The sequence below is a fragment of the Peromyscus eremicus genome, chromosome 8a (genome assembly GCF_949786415.1).
Source record: "Peromyscus eremicus chromosome 8a, PerEre_H2_v1, whole genome shotgun sequence".
Taxonomy (NCBI): Eukaryota; Metazoa; Chordata; class Mammalia; order Rodentia; family Cricetidae; genus Peromyscus; species Peromyscus eremicus.
In genome coordinates, this window is record NC_081423.1 from 45,623,595 (window position 1) to 45,643,703 (window position 20,109).

The 20,109-nt window shown below is 37.5% G+C and overlaps 1 protein-coding gene across 12 annotated transcripts in view; it reads right to left on the reverse strand.

Annotated features, from left to right (window-relative positions):
- The window catches only part of Ncor1 (nuclear receptor corepressor 1), a 158,752-nt gene that overhangs the window by 75,044 nt on the left and 63,599 nt on the right, over window positions 1-20,109 (reverse strand). For 9 of the 12 annotated variants that reach the window (XM_059270878.1, XM_059270874.1, XM_059270871.1 and 6 more), the window contains 7 exons: window positions 19,779-19,845; window positions 16,643-16,815; window positions 13,060-13,150; window positions 10,820-10,998; window positions 9,541-9,595; window positions 8,095-8,196; window positions 3,053-3,180 (listed from right to left, as the gene is read on the reverse strand). In XM_059270878.1, the coding sequence (XP_059126861.1) occupies window positions 3,053-3,180; window positions 8,095-8,196; window positions 9,541-9,595; window positions 10,820-10,998; window positions 13,060-13,150; window positions 16,643-16,815; window positions 19,779-19,845 (795 nt within the window). The remainder of the gene's footprint in view (window positions 1-3,052; window positions 3,181-8,094; window positions 8,197-9,540; window positions 9,596-10,819; window positions 10,999-13,059; window positions 13,151-16,642; window positions 16,816-19,778; window positions 19,846-20,109) is intronic. The other 3 variants (XM_059270881.1, XM_059270873.1, XM_059270870.1) reach the window with 1 other exon arrangement.

Sequence of the window (20,109 nt, forward strand, 5' to 3'; positions counted from 1 at the left end):
CCTAGTTCTCAGGGCACAGCTATTCACACCGATTCTTCTGCCACCTTAACTACTCACCCACGTCTGTGCCTTCCCACAGCTCTCACTTGTTCTGCTCACTCTGCACTTTCAAGCTTGTGTTTTCAATTCTGCTTGTATCTTGCCTAGTGTTCTCCTTCTTACTTACAAACTATCTGAGAATAGTACATGTCCTATGTATTTTTTGATCCTCTCTCCTGTTACCTATGCACAAATGTTAAGTAACTTAGAATTTTTAAGAAAAAAGTAGAATCACCATAAGGAGGTTTTAAAGGTTATAACAAAAAAGTGAAACAAACAAAAATATACTTTTTTAAAAGATACGTTCTCCCCCCCCCCCCAAGCTGAGGACCGAACCCAGGGCACTGCGCTTGCTAGACAAGCGCTCTACCTCTGAGCTAAATCCCCAACCCCAAGATACATTTCTTTATGAGAAGAGCCACTGACTATATGGTGTGAAAATGTTAAACCTAGACCTTAAAAAAATTTATTTTTCCTTCTAAATAGGTAGGTATCTTAAGGTAGAAAAGCATAATTACCTGACTCTTAATTTTTATTTTTATTTACTTATGTGAGTGAATATTCACCTGCATGAATTATGTCTATGCACTACATACATGCCTGGCATTGACAAAGAATCAAAGAGGCCATCAGATCCCTTAGGGTTGAAGTTACAGAATGTTGTGAGCTACCATGTAGGTGCTAAGAATCAAATCTGAGTTCTCTAGAAGAGCAGTCAGTTTGCTGAGCCATCTCTCCAGCCCCTGATTTCTTCTAAAATCATGCAAGGGACTTATGTGGTGTTGAATGACAAAAACAAGAAACAGGATAAATATAAGTATTTCTGAGAGGTCTATAAAAATAGTACAACAAATATATATATATTTTTTAAAGTTTTATTTATTTAGTATACAGTGTTCTGCCTGCATGTATGTCTGTCTGCAGGCCAGAAGAGGGCACCAGATCTCATTACAGATGGCTGTGAGCCACCATGTGGTTGCTGGGAATTGAACTCAGGACCTCTGGAAGAGCAGTCACTGCTCTTAACCTCTGAGCCATCTCTCCAGCCCCACAACAAATATTTTTAAAGGCACAAACTACTGAAATATGAAAGGGCCAAGATGAATCTCAAAAACACATTCTTCTACTTGTGCTAAGTAAATGAAGCCACAGTCTATACACATGGTAGAGTTTGGCTCTTAAACATCCCACAAAAGTGGCTGGGCAATGGTGGCGCATGCCTTTTATCCCAGCACTTGGGAGGCAGAGGCAGACGGCAGAGGCAGTGAGTTCTAGGTCAGCCTGGTCTACAGGGTGAGCTCCAGAAGAGGCTCCAAAGCTACACAGAGAAACCCTGTCTTGAAAAACCAAAAGCATCCTGCAAAAAAGTTTAAGTGTTAAAGACTTGGTCATAATGGGTGCTGTCTGGAGGAGTTGGAGCTTTGAAGAGGTAGAACCTAGTAAAAGTTCTTTATGTCACTGGAGAAATGAAGGGAATATTGAGAGATCCCTTTCCCTCTTTTGACCCATTTCCCTCTTTTATCCCTTCCTCCCTCTGTAAAATGACTAAAGGGATCAATCAATCAGACTGACATTTCTAAAACTGTAAGGGGGGGGGGGGATATTTCTATTTCTAAGTTAATTATGAGGTATTTTTTAAAGTGATAAAAAGTTAACTTGATTTATATTTAATTCTAGAACACCATCAATCAGAGACTAAGAGTGGGCAGAAAACCTGACTACTAAGAAATCGAAGGAAATATATTGGGGTGGTAGAAACATTCTACATTGTCATTACACACAAGTGCATATGCTTGCTTAAATGCACCAATACACACACACACACACACACACACACACACACACACACACACACACACATCTACAACTGCTGAACTTACATCTCACACCAGTCATATCACCACTACACAAACTAAAATTGCTCGGTTTCAGTCACTGAGGAGAAATTATCTGGCTCCTAAGGCTCCTCCCCCAGCCTGCCCTTATAAGCATACAAGAGTACCAACAACTGGCTGCAACTGATCAGCAAAATGATGGGCATACATTAGATTTGCTTTCTTTTCCCAGTTTTCCAAAATGAAAACGAATTATTTCTACAAATAAGAAAACAGAAATAACAACAGGTAACAAAGAACTACATTTTATATGTTGAATAAAATCAGCAAGTGTACATACATAGATTAAAACTATTACTTTCAGCTGGGTGGTGGTGGCACATACCTTTAATCCCAGCACTGGGGAGTAAAAGGCAGGTGGATCTCTGTGAGTTTGAGGCCAGCCTTGTGTACAGGCATTCCAAGACAGGCACCAAAACTACACAGAGAAACCGTGTCTTGAAAAGAAAATGAAACAAACCAACTCTCAGTATTTTTACACTATCTAGAGGCTGAAAAAGATTTTCCAAATCAAAGACTAAATTATACTCAACAAACCTTGGTGGTAACTATAAAGTATTGTAGCCTACAGCTTAGAATAGCAATATCTGAACCAGCCATGACTGCAGTCCTGTAATTCTAGCACTTAGAAGACAGAAGCAGGAGGACTGCCCCAAGCCAGCCTGGTCTGAACAGTAAGTTCCCGACAGCCAGGGCTACACATCAAGACCCTGTCTTTACAAAAAAGGCCAGATGGTGGTGCGTGTCTTTAATCCCAGGACTTGGGAGTCAGAGGCAGGCAAATCTCTGGGTTTGAGGCCAGCCTGGTCTACAAAGAGGATTCCAGGATGGTCAGGGTTACATAGAGAAAGTCCGTCTCTAAACAAACTAATAACATTTAAAAAAAAAAAAAAAGTGTCTATGTGTGCATATGGGCATGCATGCATAAAATAACATGCCTGGCACTAATGCCATTAAGTCAAGCATTCTATTTACTAAAATAGTCCATTCCTTAATCATGCCAAGAAATTGTTAATCAAAGCACATGTTTCTGTGACTTCTTACCACATTTCCCACCTGTAATATATGCAATTTCAGATCTGAAAATAACTATAACACATATCTAACTCTCAACTCACTTTGAGTCTTCCTTCTCATCTTTTTCTTCATCATCCTTCTTTTCTTCTTCCTTTTTCTCTGTTTTTTCTCCTTTATCCTCTTCTTTTTCTTCTACTTTTTCTTCTTGCGAGGGACGGGCAATCTGCTGCTAGAACAGACCATCACTTGTGAGATACGAAAGTAAAAGAAATCATTTCTCAAACTGTATAACAAATTACAATATTCACTTGGAACAATATTATTGGGAGGTTGGGTCCCATTTACAGTTGGGGGGACGGTACTAAGAATAAACCTAATCAAGAAAATGAAGAAAACTCTGCAGTTGAAGTGTTGACATACTGAAGAACAAATTTAAAGAAAACATTAGAAGAAAGGCTTCCCATGGACAAATGAATGACTAAAACGGCAATGTTACTGAAAGATCTGACATAATTCTTATCGAAAGATCAATGACATTCTTTTTTTTTTTTTTTTTTAATTCTGTGAGACAGGATTTCTCTGTGTAGCCTTGGGGGTCCTGAAACTCACTTTATAAACCAGGCTGGCCTCAAACTCACAGAGATCCACCTGCCTCTGCCTCCCAAGTGCCGGGATTCAAGATGTGTCACATCACTGCCCGGCTTTCAATGACATTATAGAAGGAGAATAGACAATCTTACAGATCATACGGAAACACAAAAAGCCCTGAATGGCCAAAGCAATCCTACGCAGAAAAAGGAATGCCAGAAGTATCAAAATTTCATCTCAAATTATACTACACAGCCATAGTAACAAAAAACCTACATGTGGATCAATAAAACAGAGAACGCAAACTCATACAACTGCAACCACTTAGTTTTTAACAAAGGTGTCAAAAGCACATATTGGAAAAAGACAGCCATTTTAGTAAATGGTGCTTGGAAACTGAATATCCAACTGTACAAGAATAAAATTATTTCTATCTCTCTCTCATATGCCAAAAATAAGTTAGTAGACTCTTAAGGATAGTCAGAGGGAGCCTTACACACCCATATTAATGCTACACTGGTCACTATAGCTAAGAACCACTCTAAATGCCCATCAACAAATAAATGGTTAAATAAAATGTGATACGATATACAATTTTATTATATTTAAATTTTATTTAGCCATTAAAAAAGTTGAAATCATGGCATTTACACAAAATAGAAATGGAAATCACTGTTAAGCAAAATAAGGCAGACTCAGACAGACAATATAAAAAACGTTTTCTTTCATGTGAAATACAGATTTGAAGGTCAATGTGTGTCAGCATGCCATGAAACTAGGACCACAAGAGGGGAAGAGGAGATCGTAAGGAAGGGAGAAGGAGAAGGGTGAGAAAGCACTGGAGTACATGGGCCATGAAAGCACAAGGGGACCACTTAGATGGGTACAGAGGATATAAAGAAGAGCAGTGACGCATGGACAAGAGATTCAATGATAATACCCATTACTTTGTAGACTGATTTTAAAGACTGGACAGAGGACAGATAGATAAAATGTAGTTCCTTTTCAATGTTACACAATCTACCTATGATGACTTCTTCTCACTTCTGAAACTACAGATGAAATTTCTGAGCCCTCCCCTAAAGGGTCTAGGTGATTCTGTAACTCATTTCTTAGTGCCTTAGTATTACTACTCTTCTGGTGTAAAAATGCACATCTTTTCTAACACAGTCCTTCAGTCACCCTGTCCTACAAATCAAATATTTATCAGCCATACCCATTAAACTTCCCAAAGGCAAAAAGCACAAATGGCCTCATTGTCTGTAGGTGCTACCTAAACCTACAGACACTAAAATCAGAAGGCCTTCTCTTCATCTGGAGCCCATGCCCCTTGAATCCCAGTCACTGCTGCTCACCTGCTGGTCTTGATCATGGCCTATGACCCATTATGCTATCAATTTTTCATAATCTACCAAAAACTGCATCTACTACTTAGTATATCAGTCTAATGTTATGATTCCCTCACTTGTGTATGATCTGCTGAATTTCTCAGCCTAGGTAATTTCCAAGTTTCACTTGCTTATGGATATTTACTAAAAAAAAAAAAAAAAAAAAAATTCAGGGAATTTCTATATGCCTTTTTTTTTTTGGACAGGGTTTCTCTCTGTAGCCCTGGCTGTCCTGGAACTCACTCTGGAGACCAGACTGGCCTCAAACACTCAAGAGATCTACCTGCCTCCGCCTCTAGAGTGCTGGGATTAAGTGTGTGAGCAACCATACCCTGGCCCAAATGTATATTTTACAACTACAAGATGATCTATTTTATATTTGGGATTGCTTTACTCAGCTCTGACTTCCTATTTCTAACAGGAGGTAAGCACAAGACCTGTTTCAAATGCTAATTACCCAACCTCTACACAAACTGTTACTCTGAAGCAGCAAAATGGCATGCTAACAAAGTCTTCTTTTTGTCTAGTATGTTAGTTGTATAACCAATTAAATAGTTCATAATTCAAATATGTGATGGGCCATACCAATTAAATATAGGATAAGGAAAGGATTAAAATTTCCCTAGAATTCAATAACACAAATAATCTTATTTCCCACATACCTCAGTGTTTTCAAATCCCACATTCCCTGCTGCCTGAAATCTAGGCAGGATCTGACTTCAGTTCTCAGGTCTAAGGGAGTGAGAGGAACTGCACCACTGCCCTAAACCAGCCAGTAGGAGCAGCAGCCCATCCCAGCTCTGCAGCCAGTGTGGAAATGACAGCCTTGTTGCATCAGAATCTGCTCATGTCCACGACACTTTCCTAGGTTATCTCAGCATTCTCCGTGCTGGTAAGGTAGCAAAGCACCGGAAACCTAAACCTTACTTCTGAGCAACTGGATAAAGACCAATCAGAACACTAACATTAAAGAGAAGAAGGAAACACTCTGGTTTAAACAAGAACCAGCTGGAGTTACTGTTGTTTTAGGCAAACGTGTAGAGAACCACCAGCGTGGTCCAATATGTAAGTGATAGGTTCTAACCTCAATAGTCCTGGCAGGCTGGCTGCAGCAGAATAGGCCCATTCAAAGGGAAACTTTCCTAAAAGTGCCTTCAACAGATGCAAGCGGTTCTTGTCTGGGTTTCTCTTTCCTTTAAAACTGACACTTGAGTCAACAAAACAAAGTTTCATTCAGCTAGGCAGGTTCCTTCTAGCATGAAATATGATATTCACTACAAATGAAAGAGCACAATATAAAACCAAATGAAAATTCAAATCAAAAAAATGAAAGGTATCTATACTCAATGTGATCACTGCCTGGGAAACCCTCAGAGCAGCATCACGAAACAGCCCATGCAAAGACTCCTCACTGCTGTATCTAACTGTATTCCTAACACCTGTACACACATTCTATTTGTATTCATGAAAAATTCTCAAGTTAATCCCAGCACTGAAGGCAAAGACAGGTGAATCTCTTGAGTTTGCAGCAAGCCTGCTCTACAGAGTGAGTTCCAGGACAGCCAGGGCTACACAGAGAGAATCTGTCTGGAAAAACAAAACAAAATCCTCAAGTTAATGAAACAGAAAAATTAGTGACTCCCCACTTAGTAGATACTTTGAGTCATCAAGAAAGAAAATGACTGAATTATCGGATCGTGTAAAAGGGGAAGAGAGAATGCAGTTATTTCATTACCAGGCATGCTTTCTTCTACATGTACTCAAGCAATAAAATTTCTTATGCCTATCTTGTCAAAATATATTAGTAACTAATGCCTTTAAAGTAAATAATTTCGGACTTTCTAGACAGTAAAAGCTGTCAATCAAGAAAAACAGGCAATGGTGATGGAATTAAGACACCAGCAGCTACTATTTATTGAGCACATCCTACGTACTTTACATTGTACACTGAGGATTTTGCCAATACATGCAGTTTCCATATTGACGCTAACAGGTAACTATCACTGTTGTTGTCCACAAATGCAAAAACTAAGGTTGTAAACAAGTCATCAGAACATGCAGAGGTATAAAGCTCTTGGCATTATATTCAAATTTTAGTCTCTCTAAAACATTCTTCCTATTAGCTACTTAACAGTTTAGACAGAAATCCTTCCAACATCAAAATTACTAAATGATATGTTTATGAATACTTTGAGAAATAAAAAAACTCTGGTGTAAAAACAGGGACAGAAATGTGTCAACACAGAGGAAAATCACAAATTCCTGAGAAAAGAAACCAAGTATTTGAAAATGAAGAATGTGTTATTTAACAATGACTTGCCTGGCAGCATGGATCACAAATAGGAAACATAAAAATTCTATCTGCATGTGTCTTCATGGGACATACTTAACAGGTATGAAAGAATAGATATACAGCATGTTCTAATGAAACAAATTCTTTCTTCTTACTTTCTTGTTTGTTTTCGAGACAGCGTTTCTCTGTGTAGCCCTGGCTGTCCTAGAACTCTGTAGACCATGCTAGCCTCGAACCCATAGAGATCCACTGCATTCAGGGTGCTGGGATTAAAGGCATGCACCATCACTGCCTGGCTCCTTTGTTTTTTTTTTTTTAAGACGTGTGTGTGTGTGTGTGTGTGTGTGTGTGTGTGTGTGTGTGTGTCTGCCCTCATGTGTGTGTTTGTCTGTGTGTCCGCATATATACCCAAGGATAACAGAAGAATGTAGACATCAGGTATCCTGGAGTTAGACGTACGGGCAGTTGTGAGCCATCTGACATGGGGTGCTAGGAGCCAAACTGGGTCCTCTACAAGAGCATTAAGTGCTTTCACAGAAAATAAAATCCCGAGTTGGCCTTTTACTTCACACACACACACACACACACACACACACACACACACGTGTATGTACATGTATATTAAAGTACAGGTGCCCATGGAGACGAGAGGAAGACATCTGATCTCCCTGAGTTGCACTTGCGGTGCTTTGTGAGCAGACACACGTGGCACTGAGAACAAAACTGCAAGAGCGGTCTGCACTCTCGTCTCCAAGCCACCACCCCAGCCCTGGTGTCTTTTAAATTGTGGACTGCATATAACACTTGTCTGAATATTCTTTTATCTTCATTTTTCCATCAATTTTGAAACATTTATTTAGTAAAATTAACATACCTGATTTCTGCCTCTCCGTTTTCCATAATTCCTTCTCACTAGGGCTTTATAATTCTCATTTTTCTTGGTTAAATAGTAATATAAAACACAATCAGGCACACTCTGCAACGAAAAAACAGTTTTATTTAATGTTTGCTTTCATTTCTATAATAAAAATATTTTATTTAAATGTTTTTATATTTCATTTCATGTTCAAATATAAATATTTTCAAGAAAATTTTCTAGTGTAACCGAATAATAAATTAAAAACAAAAACACATGGCCTTAAATTTAAGTCTATCTAGGCTAGACAGATAACAAGGGAGCTATCATACAAGACATCTGGAGTTGCCTTGATCCAAACTGTGCTAAAGACCTGAAGCTCCATCCAAACACCCAATGTATTCTTATTAACTGGTAATATAGTCTCCTTCTCCTACATATGTAAATACTCAAAGTGTCTCTTCTGATGTTTAATCAAAAACACTAAAGCTACTTGACTACAAAAAAACAAAAACAAAAAACAAACAAACAAAAAAAGCAAAGAGAAATCAGGCTTGATATTTTAACCAGAGAACTAATGACTTTTAAAAATTACCATAATTAATGAATTATTTGGGAAATAAAAGATCACATCATTTTTGATAAATGATGAAAACTGTTTTTGTTCTCCACTAAGGATTCCATTCACTGAATTTTTTTTTTTTTTTTTTTTCCCCAGAGCTGCGGACCGAACCCAGGGTCTTGCACTTGCTAGGCAAGCGGTCTACCACTGAGCTCAATCCCCAACCCCGAAATTTTTTTTTTTTTTAAGACTTTTGTTTGTTTGTTTTGAGACAGGGTCTCACCTATGTAGGTAGCCCTGGCTGGCCTAGAACACACTAGGTTAGACCAGGTTGACCTTCTGTCACGCCAGTGCTGGGATTAAATGCAGGTATCACCACAGCCAGCAACATTTATTTGTAATTATGTGTGTGTACAAATGTGTAGATATGTGTTAGCCAGGTGTTAGATCATCCTGTGAGCCATCTTATGTAGGTGCTAGAAATCAAAAAGGTTCCTGCAAGTGCAGTAGGCACTCTTATCCACTAAACCATCTCCAGTCCTTGTGCTTGGGAATTATAATGTAATTATAATTATCAGTTTATACGTATTTTATAGTATTATAATATGACTACCAGAATCTTTTCATCTATCATAATCCTTTGTAAAATCAATTCTAATTAACTACTGCTGCTAGTTAGAACACAAAAAAAATCCAAGCCGGGCAGTGGTAGTACATGCCTTTAATCCCAGCACTCAGAGGATCTCTGTGAGTTCAAGGCCAGCCTGGTCTATAGAATGAGTTCTAGGACAGCCTCCAAAGCTACACAGAGAAACCCTGTCTCAAAAAACAAAACAAACAAATAAAAAAATCCAAAGCAACATCACAAGCCTAAAAACATCTCAGTCTAAGTTTTTTCTTACCTTCCTTTCCAAGTAGGATGCAATTAGTCCAAAGTTTTTGGGATGCTGAATAAACCTGAGTTTAAAAACGAAAATAGTACTGAGAATACATCACGCAGCTGTAATGAGGATGTCGATAACATCATGGATTCCCCCAGAAGCTCAGGAAACATAACAGAAAAGGCAGAAAAAAAATTGAAGAGGTAGACGATGGGAAGGAGCGCTGTGAAACGCTGTCTTCTGGATATGACATTACCACTGCACTCATAAACTCAAAGCCAAAGTTAGCTGCACAAGACCTGTGCCATATAGAGTCCTTTCCACATTGCAGCATAGAAGGGACAGGGGCTCTTGAGACCCCAATCCCAGTTGAGGTGCCACTGGCATTTAATGGCTGATAAGGAAGGGGAGCTATTTTCCTCCGTTAAGTAGTTAATAGTGCATTAGTAAATAACTAACCCCGTGGACAGCTCAATGGGTCACTTGTTTTTTAATGAACATGAAAGTAGAAAGTGGATTTGCTAGGAAGAAGAGAACAAGAGAATGATGGGGAGAATGTGATAAAAATAAGTTATATGCATTCATAAAATTATCCAAAATAAACGTTGAAACATTAAGAATGTAAGTGTATACAAATGTTTTACAAAATAAGAAAAACTAGAAGAATTATGTCTAGCCTAATTCAAAGTGATTCCTCACTGCCCACTGGATAACAGCTATAGAATCATTAGAAAATGTTTAAATGGCAGAGTTTTTAAATCGAAGTTTTAAATTTTTTGTTTTTTGTTTGTTTGTTTTTTGAGACAGAGTCTCATTATGTAGCCCTGGCTGTCCTGGAACTCACTATGTACATCAGGCTGGCCTCAAATTCAAGAGATTCACCTGCCTCTACCTCTGGAGTGTGGAGGATTAAAGACGTATAACACCACACCCTGTTGTTTCTTTTGTTTGTTTTTTGTTTTTTGTTTTAATCCTGAGACAGGGTTTCTCTGTGTAGCCCTGGCTGCCCGGGAACTCATTCTGTATATAGATCAGACTGGCCTCAAAGTCACAGAGATCTGCCTTTCTCTGCCTTCCCAGTGCTGGGATTAAGGCTCATATCCCCATTTCTTATCTGTTAACCATTGTCCCATCTACAAGCTTATAATAAGATAAATTCCTCTATTTCTTACAGTATCTATTCCAATGCCAAATTAGGATGAAAGTTTTGTGGAAATAGTTCACTCTCAAGTAAATGAAAAACACTTTTACTAATATATATATGAACTTCTATTACAGAATAATTTAACAGTTAAATTACTTGTCCTTAAAGATCTCCTTTTCATGGTCAGTCCAAACATTCATAAACTGTCTATCTTTATAAACTTTCATAGGATCCTCCATAAGCCCATTCATATTGATGAACTTGACCCTTCTTTGCTCTGCATCAAACATCATAGGTGGAATCACAGAAAGCTGCCGCATTTGTTTCTCATTATTCTGCAAGAAATAAATGCAACTTAGTTAGGATAATATTTAAACTAAAAATTTTAAAGGGCTATAGACTTTAACAGTTAAAAAACATGTCTGTAATTTAATGACAATGATGCTGCATATATCGCAGTATGTTATATGATTGTTTCTAACACATTTACACTGAATTATATAACTTACAGACAGGGAATTCAGTTGTAAAACTACTAGCTTTGGGTTGGTTTTGTTTGGTATATTGTTTGTTTGTTTGTTTTTTCTTCTTTTTTAGACAGAGTCCATTCAAGAGTCCAGGCCAAGATTCTATAGCTCAGGCTGGCCTCCAATTTGTAACAATCCTCCTGCCACAGCACCTTAATGCTGAGACGAGGCACAAGTATGAACTACCACACCCAGCTTATCCTTTACTATTCTGAGGAATTCTTCATTGATATTTGGAAAATAATGCAATACTTTTATCTAGAAGATACAAAACAATAGTCTCACTTAAAAAGTAGTCTCAACATCATTTTAGTTGTCTTTTTTTTTTTTTTTTAAGCCTGTGTATTCAGATGAGGTGTCCATGCCATATTCACTGAGGTATGGTCTCTCAAGTGAACCTCCAGCTTGCCTAAGCAGGTCAGTCTTGCCAGTCTTCCTTTTAAGCACTGGAACTATGGTCAGGCCACCACACTCAACCTGGCATTTAAAGAGACTTTGGTCCTCACACTTGCAAAGCAAGGGCTTTATCCTTTGAGCCATCTCCCCAGCCTTTCATCATCAGTATATATACAGAAAACAATGTTAGCAGGATTTCAGAGACAGAAATAAAGTAACAAATGTTATGAATATCCTAAAGTCATTGATCTTAAATTATTTAACTCACATAGCATTAAGTACTTCTTGCTTATTTTATGTGATCCATTAAAAATTTAAGATTCTTATCATTATAATTTAAGCTGGTTTAATCTATTGCATATGTATGACTTTTTCCAAAGTATAACAAGATATTTACACATACAATCCTGCATTGAAAAGAAACTTGGTTATAAAGCAATAGTATTTATCTAAAATGAAGGGTCTTTTTTTTTTCCTAAAACTGTTCCCAAGTGGTCAAGTACTTGCTAAATGTCTAGTTCCACAGCGTAAAATAAATTAGTTTGAACACCAGTGTTTGGGATTGACACATTAGGTTGATACCACTTCAACTGATAAGCTTCCTTGGAATGCTCTCAGATATACCCTAATGGTATTCACAGAAAAACAAGCACAGAAATTTAATGTAGACATAATCATTATAGAAATTATAGCTACAAATTTCAGAGATTATCAATCATGTATTTTCCAGTGATTTTTAAAACCAATATAGAATAATGGTTGTGTTTTAAAGCTCCTGAGTATATCACTTGCACTGAGAGCGTGCAAGATTATATGCATTATGTACTTAAGATTTCAGAAAACATCTTCCAAAAATAACTTAAATGTATTGCAAAATATAAATAAATAAAGTATATAACTCCTAGGGAGGGAGGGAGGGAGGGAAAAAGAAAACTGCTGAGAGCTAACACTTGGCCATTATGTAACATCATGGAAACATCTGCCTTACGAAGTGTGGGACATATTTCTGTGGCTGAATATTACAATCATCCCCAAAGGTAACATTCCACTTAAGGCTTCTCCTCAGGAAAGTGATCGGAAGTGAGAAAGAAGAACAAAACTACTGGCAATAAAGTGTCTCTGTAACAGCCCTGGCTGTCCTGGAACTCACTCTGTAGACCAGGCTGGCTTCGAACTCAGAGATCCACCTGCCTCTGCCTCCCAAGTGCTGGGATGAAAGGCGCACCACCACCAAGCCCATCAGAACTATTTCCTTAACTCTTCCCAGGACTCTTGATGACAAAACAATCTTTGGAAAAATTTTAATCACATTGCTTAAAGCCCTATAGTGGTTGGCCTCAGTCTCTGAAATAATTCAAGCACTATTATCTAATGTATCCTCATTTACATATTGATAAACCTTTACCCCCTGGGCTACAGGGCTGAAATGCTTAACTAACTAAAGAATTAACTTGAATCAATCAATTTTCTTACCTCCTGCTCAGAAAGACCATCGATAATTTCAGAAATCTCATGCTCACTCCTAGCAATGGTAGCTGAAAGACCAGCTCCCCTCTGACCAACTCTAAATATGAAAAAGAAATATAAATATATTTAAAGGCTTTTTATGAAAACATAAGAAATTATCATTAATACTGGAGCTATGTAAAACATAAATTATCATTAATACTGGAGCTATGTAAAACATAACAAATTATCATTAATACTGGAGCTATGTAAAATGTAACAAATTATCATTAATGTTGGAACTATGTAAAACGTGACAAATTATCATTAATACTGGAGCTATGTAGACCAGGCTGGCCTCAAACACACAGAGATCTGCCTGCCTCTGTTTCTCAAGTGCTAGAATTGAAAGCACACATCACCACTGCCTGGTTCAAACTGAGCCTTTTTGTTTTGTTTTGTTTTTTTGTTTTTCGAGACGGTTTCTCTGTGTAGTTTTGCGCCTTTCCTGGAACTCATTTTGTAGACCAGGCTGGCCTCGAACTCACAGAGATCCGCCTGCCTCTGCCTCCTGAGTGCTGGGATCAAAGGCGTGCGCCACCACCGCCCGGCTTCAAACTGAGACTTTTAAAATAAAATATATTGTATTTATTCTTTGACAGTTTTACACATAAACAACTTATCTTGATCGCATCCACCTCCAGTTCCTCGATCCTCCTCATTGACTTCCTCTAGTGGGTTTTTTTGCTTAGTTTCTTGTGTAACCCAGAGTCCAAATTACTATCATCTGTTGGAATGTTGATTTGATGCTGTGTTGATCATGTACAGGTCTTGTGCATGTAAGCATACCTTTCTTAAGCTCATTAATGCAATATCAAAATGTCTATGAGATAGAACACAAAATGGGACTTTTGTGTGTGTGCATGTGTGTGGGTACATGTCTGAAATACAGGTGTGCCTACAAATGCATATGGAACATCAAAGTGGAATTTTTTAATTAATAGGAAGTCAAAAAACCAATCCGAAAGTCAATGAATACTTTCAAATGGTATGCATGAGTCACTACCAAATTAGAAATAATTTAAATGTTAATAGTGAGATTGAAGTTATATGTTGGACTGGAGACACAACTCAGTTGGTAAAGTGTTTGCCCTCCATCAGGACCTGGGGTTGATCATTAGTACCACAAGGGAAAAAAAAAAGGAAAAAAAAAAAAGGTTATATATCCAAGTTAAAATAGTGGACTAGTAATGGGGAACTTGTATTAAAAAAGAAATTGCCGGGCGGTAGTGGCACACGCCTTTAATCCCAGCACTCGGGAGGCAGAGCCAGGTGGCTTTCTGTGAGTTCGAGGCCAGCCTGGGCTACCAAGTGAGTTCCAGGAAAAGGCGCAAAGCTACACAGAGAAACCCTGTCTCGGAAAAAAAAAAAAAAAAAAAAAAGAAAAAAGAAATTATTGATGCCATGCTGTGGAACAATCTTTATACACTGTAAACATGTATTGCTCTAATTGTTAACAAAAAGCTAACTGCCAATGGCTAAACAGGGTTTTTGGGCTGAGAGAATGCTGGGAAAAGGGAGTCTAGAGGAGAGGAAGAGAAAAGTAAGATGAACATGCCATGTTAAAAGAAGGTATCACCATGTGGCAGAGGGTAAATAAGAAATATGGGTTAACTTAAAATATAATACTTAGCCAGTAACAAGCCTGAGCTATTGGCCAAGTGAGGATTTATACTTAATAATACATCTCTGGATAGTTATTTGGGAGCAGTTGCTGAGACACAGAGAAACTCCACCTACAATATCAAGTCCATCTTTTGTCAACATTCTAAAGAATAGGAATGCAAGCTTGGAAAAATACATTCAACATTTCTAAAATATAAGGAAAAACAATGAAAAAGAAAGTCAAGCTTAAGATATTTGCAAAATACCTATTTGTACCTTCCGTGGGAACTAGTGATGGTGTTTTATGCCTATTCTCTAAAAGTAAAACAAAACAAAATAAAAAAATCAAGAGTGTGGTGCATTGTGGTGAACACCTTTAATCCCAGCACTTAGGAGGTACAAGCAGATGATGGATCTCTGGAAGATCGAAGACAGAGGTCAGATCTCCATAGCAAGTTTCTGGCCAGCCAGGGCAACATAAAAAAACTCCATTTTTTAAAAAAATTAATTAATAATAATGTAAAAATTTTTCTACTAAACCCCAAAAAATCTTAAAAAAAAACTTAAGCCAGGCAGTAGTGTTGCATGCCTTTAATCCTAGCACTGAGGAGACAGAGGCAGATGGATCTCTGAGTTTGAGGGCAGCCTGGTCTGCAGAGAGAGTTCCAGGACAGTTAGGCATACACAGAGAAACTGTCTTCAAAACTTTTTTTAAAAAATCTCATTTTTTATTTTATTTTGTCTTGCCTACATGTATATCTGTGTACCACATACATGACAGGTAACAATAGAAGCCAGAAGAGGGCGTCAGATCCCATGTAACTAAACCTAGGTCCTCTGCAAGAATAGCAAGTACTCTTAACCACATAGCTATCTCTTTAGCCCCACAGAATTTTTTGATTAATAATCAATCAATTTCATGCTGTTTCATTATGTTTATGATTACTAAGGAATATTTGGGTTCATTCTTATTAATTTTCATTTTGAAAGAAATTAGTACTTTTAAGAATTAAAGATTTGAGCTGGAGGCAGATAATCAGTTAAGAGCACTGACTGCTCTTCCAGAGGACTCAGGTTCAATTCCCAGCACCCACATGGCAGCTCCCAGCTGTCTGTAACTCCAGTTCCAGGGGACCCAATTATGGCCTCCACAAGCACCAGTCGTGCATGTAGGGCATAGACATGCACCCAGATAAAACACTCACAGGAAAAAAATAAAATAATTTAAAAAAAAAAACAGAATTAAAGAAAATTTAAAAATATTCACTTAGATTTCACATGAAGATTAAATATAAATATAAAAAAATTAATATTCAATTCACTAAGAAATAATTTTTACTGGTTGATAAGGAAGTTTTAAATTCTATGGCAAAAGAGTTTTCCACTAGATCTGACAACCTGAGGCCAATCCCACTTGGTGGAGGCAGAGAACCTACTCCCACAATTTGTCCTCTGACCTCCACATCAGTATTACTGTGGCATGTGAGCTTCCCACATCCTATAAATGAATAATAAGTGTAATTTTTGTTTGTTTGTTTGTTTCGGGTTTTTTTTTTGAGACAGGTTTTCTCTGTGTAGTTTTGGTGCCTGTCCTGGATTTCGCTCTGTAGACCAGGCTGGCCTCGAACTCAGAGAGATCCGCCTGGCTCTGCCCGCCGAGTGCTGGCATTAAAGACGTGTGCCACCACCGCCTGGAATAAGTGTAATTTTAAAAATTTAATTTCAACATTAAAAATCTTGCCAGGTAGTAGTGGTACATACCTTTAATCCCAGCACTTGGAAGGCAGATACAGACAGATGTGTGAGTTCGAGGCCAGCCTGGTCTATCTACAGAGTGAGTTCCAGGACAGCCAGGACTACACAGAGAAACCCTGTCTCAAAAATCCAAACACTCTTGATGATCTGAAGGGAAAAAATTACCATTACTAAACATCAAACTACATACCGTTGAAACCGTTCTTGCTGCTCTCTTTGTTTTCGAATTTCTGGAAACTGCTTCTCATAGTACTCCCTTGTTTTGCTTTCTTTTGCTTTCCTCCGGGGATTGTTTTCTATTCTGTCCACTTTTTTCTCCCATGCTTCCATGAGCTGATCATAACGCTGGCAGATTTTTTGTTCCTATTAAACACCCGTAGTAAATTAATAACAATTAAACTGAACTCTATGACTTGGTTAGCCTTTAAAATACATTCCATTTCTTAAGATGAAAACAGAGGTACATTCAGCTTATATGACTCAGCTAAGAATGACAATTTGTTCTTGGTCTGACAGGAGAAATGGAGCAACTTCCTTAGATGAACACCCAGAGTGTACTTTCCCTGGAATTTTTACTATTAACACTATACAAATTAACAAACTCATTGACAACCACTGGTAGTGGTTGACCATGTATTTTTATTTTCCTGAAAACGTGCCTTCATTGTCAAAAAGAAAAGAAAATTGAAAACATTTACATAGTTCATCATCTAATCCAGAGGTTCTCAACCTTCCTAATGCTGTGACCCTTTAATATAATTCCTCATGTTGTGGTGACCCCCAACCATAAAATTAATATGATTGCTACTTCATAACTGAAATTTTGCTAATGTTATGAACTGTAATGTAAATATCTTTCTTTCCCCCATGGTCTTAGGCAATCCTTGTGGAAGGGTTGTTCAACACATTGAGTTATGACCCACAGATTGAGAACCACTGCTCTAATCAATCTTTTTTTTTTCATTTATTTCTTTTTATTTTATGTGCATTGGTGTTTTACCATAGGTGTTGGGTCCCCTGGAACTGGAGTTACAGACAGTCGTTAGCTGCCATGTGGGTGCTGGGAACTGAACCAGGGTCCTCTGGAAGAGCAGTCAGTGCTCTTAACCGCTGAGCCATCTCTCCAGCCCCCTGCTCTAATCAATCTTAAAGGCAAGTATTTAGCATTGTGTTGGTATCTATCCAAACTGTCATAGAAAACATGCACGTATAACAGTTTCTCTATTATTAGAGGTTCTGGTTTTTCACTTTTTTTTAATTTTTGTTACTAGTATAAATATTTTTTGCAAGAATGGAAAAGGCTAGAATTAGCTATTCACCATCATAAAAAGAAATCTGGTTAAAAAACATGAAATCAAGAATTAGTACTCTTGGTTAATCTTGAATTATGATTCCATTTTCTACAGGTACAAGGCAGAAGAACCCTCCATTATGGACACAGAACTATGTGATGACGAGATTCCGTAAAGAGGAAAGTGAGAAGGGCCTTAGGACCACTGCTAACGTTAGTCACCTAAGAGTGACTGGACAGGAGAGTGTTTCTTCTCACACCATTCCCTCATCACTTCTTCCAACACCTACGTGCCTCTTGTGCACTTCACATTTTCTCTCTCTGCTCCCATCACTTGAATTCAAGTCAACACTGTCATCACCCAGAAGGGAAGCAATCATCTAGTAAATGTGGCCCACATAAATTCTGTTACTTTCCAAAACAGAGAAGATGGAAGCCAGGACCTGGTCCATGTTACTTAAGTGTTCAGATCTTCCCATGCATTCCCAGTGTTGCAGCCAGATACAAATTCTTTGGTTGTTGTTTGATACAGGGTTTCCCATATCTCAAGCTGGTCTCAAACCTACTACGTAACGAAACACGACTTGAACTTCTCATCTCCCTGCTTCAACCTCTCCAGTGGAAATCACAGGCATGTGATACCAAACAGTTTATTTGGTGCCAGGGATCCAATCCAAGGACTTCATTCATGTTAAGCAAGCACTCTACCACTGAGTTACATATGCAACCCCAGATGTAAATTCTTAAAATTCAAACCTGAACGTCACCAGATTAAACACTTAAAAAAAAAAAAAGTATCTTCTGAATCTCATAGAAAGTCTTGTAGGTGACCTCCAGAACAGTGTATCACTGAATCCCAGCACCCTTATCACCCGTGCCCTTCCCAGCTCACTCACTCTAAACTCAGTCAGTTTTGAGCCTGTCACATTAGCTATTTTTACTGGCTTTCCTGTTTAGTGGCCCTCCCTGATTCGTATCTGCTTTAGGCATCCCATTTTACACTCTTGTAATCAGCTTTGTGCATGAGATCACATTACGATCACAATACTGAACCTGCCTGCTGACATATCTGCTCCCTAAAAGCCAAATAATATGGCTATCTTGCTTGCTTTTCTGGAATAATACATAGAACATCATCCACAACTGATAAACACTTATTACTCAAATCAGTAAACAGATAAATTACAATTATTCCAAAGCATGAAAAGGTTTATTCTCCAGTGATTACACCACCAGAGGACTAATTTAGCAACTACCAGAATTACAATAAAACGACTGAACAAAAAAGCTAGTTTCTCACTTAATATTTCTATGTTTTTGGGAAGAAAAATATTCAACACCAGTTAAGATAGCATCTAGAAGATAACACTGGAAATATGAACTACAGAAGTTTTACAGCAAATAAAAGCTGCTGTCTCTTGAGCTTTACAACTGGTTAACTGTCAGGTGATTCAGTATAAGGTAAAGTTCATTTCTAAAACAGGTTCAAAGAACTTCATTTTATTAAAAATCTGAATTTAAATGTATCTGTAAAATTAGTATGAACATATTACAAAAGTAAGGATATTCTCTGGGACTTAATTTTTAAGATTATAACCATAAAACTTTTAGACAGCAAAGTGTATAACTAAATAAAAAACTATTTCAATTTTTAGACACTGACCAGATAGTTTTTCCTAAGGACAGAGAGTAATGTCTCATCGGCATGACCATAACTTACCGACACTTGTTTGAGTCCTAACAGACTGAAAGCAGATCGTCCTACTTAGCCTTTTTTTTTTTTTTTGACTACTCACCATTTTGCTGAATAAAAATATTGCATAAATGACTAATGAAATTAATTTGATAATGATGTTAAATGTGGTATTACAATGTTACTAGGATTAGATTCATATTTAACTCACACATACAGTTACTTTCTAAATCAGCATTGTTCTCATATAATCAAGGATCAATTATTAATGGGAAAGTGAATGCCTAAATGACATGAATGGGAAAGCTGTACAAATTTCAGTTAACAAGGATAGGACCTCACCCTTTGTTTTCTTGCATGATTTCTTCTTTTAAAAAATAAAATGAGTTTTTTCCTCATCACCTGGTTTCTAGAAGAGAAAAATATGGTTGCAGAACATTAAGAAAAAGCACAACTTAAGCCATGTTCACTTTCTGCAGACATTGGACAGGCAAACCACTTAAGAACTTATGGTATAATCATAGTTAATCTTAAGCTTTTTCACCCTGCAAAATAAAACTGCATAATTTTTGCAATAAGGTCTAAAATTCCTGCCATTCTATAACAAGATCATACAGTTAATTTTTAATTCATGCATCTAATTTTAAGACATATTATTTTCAAATTATAATTA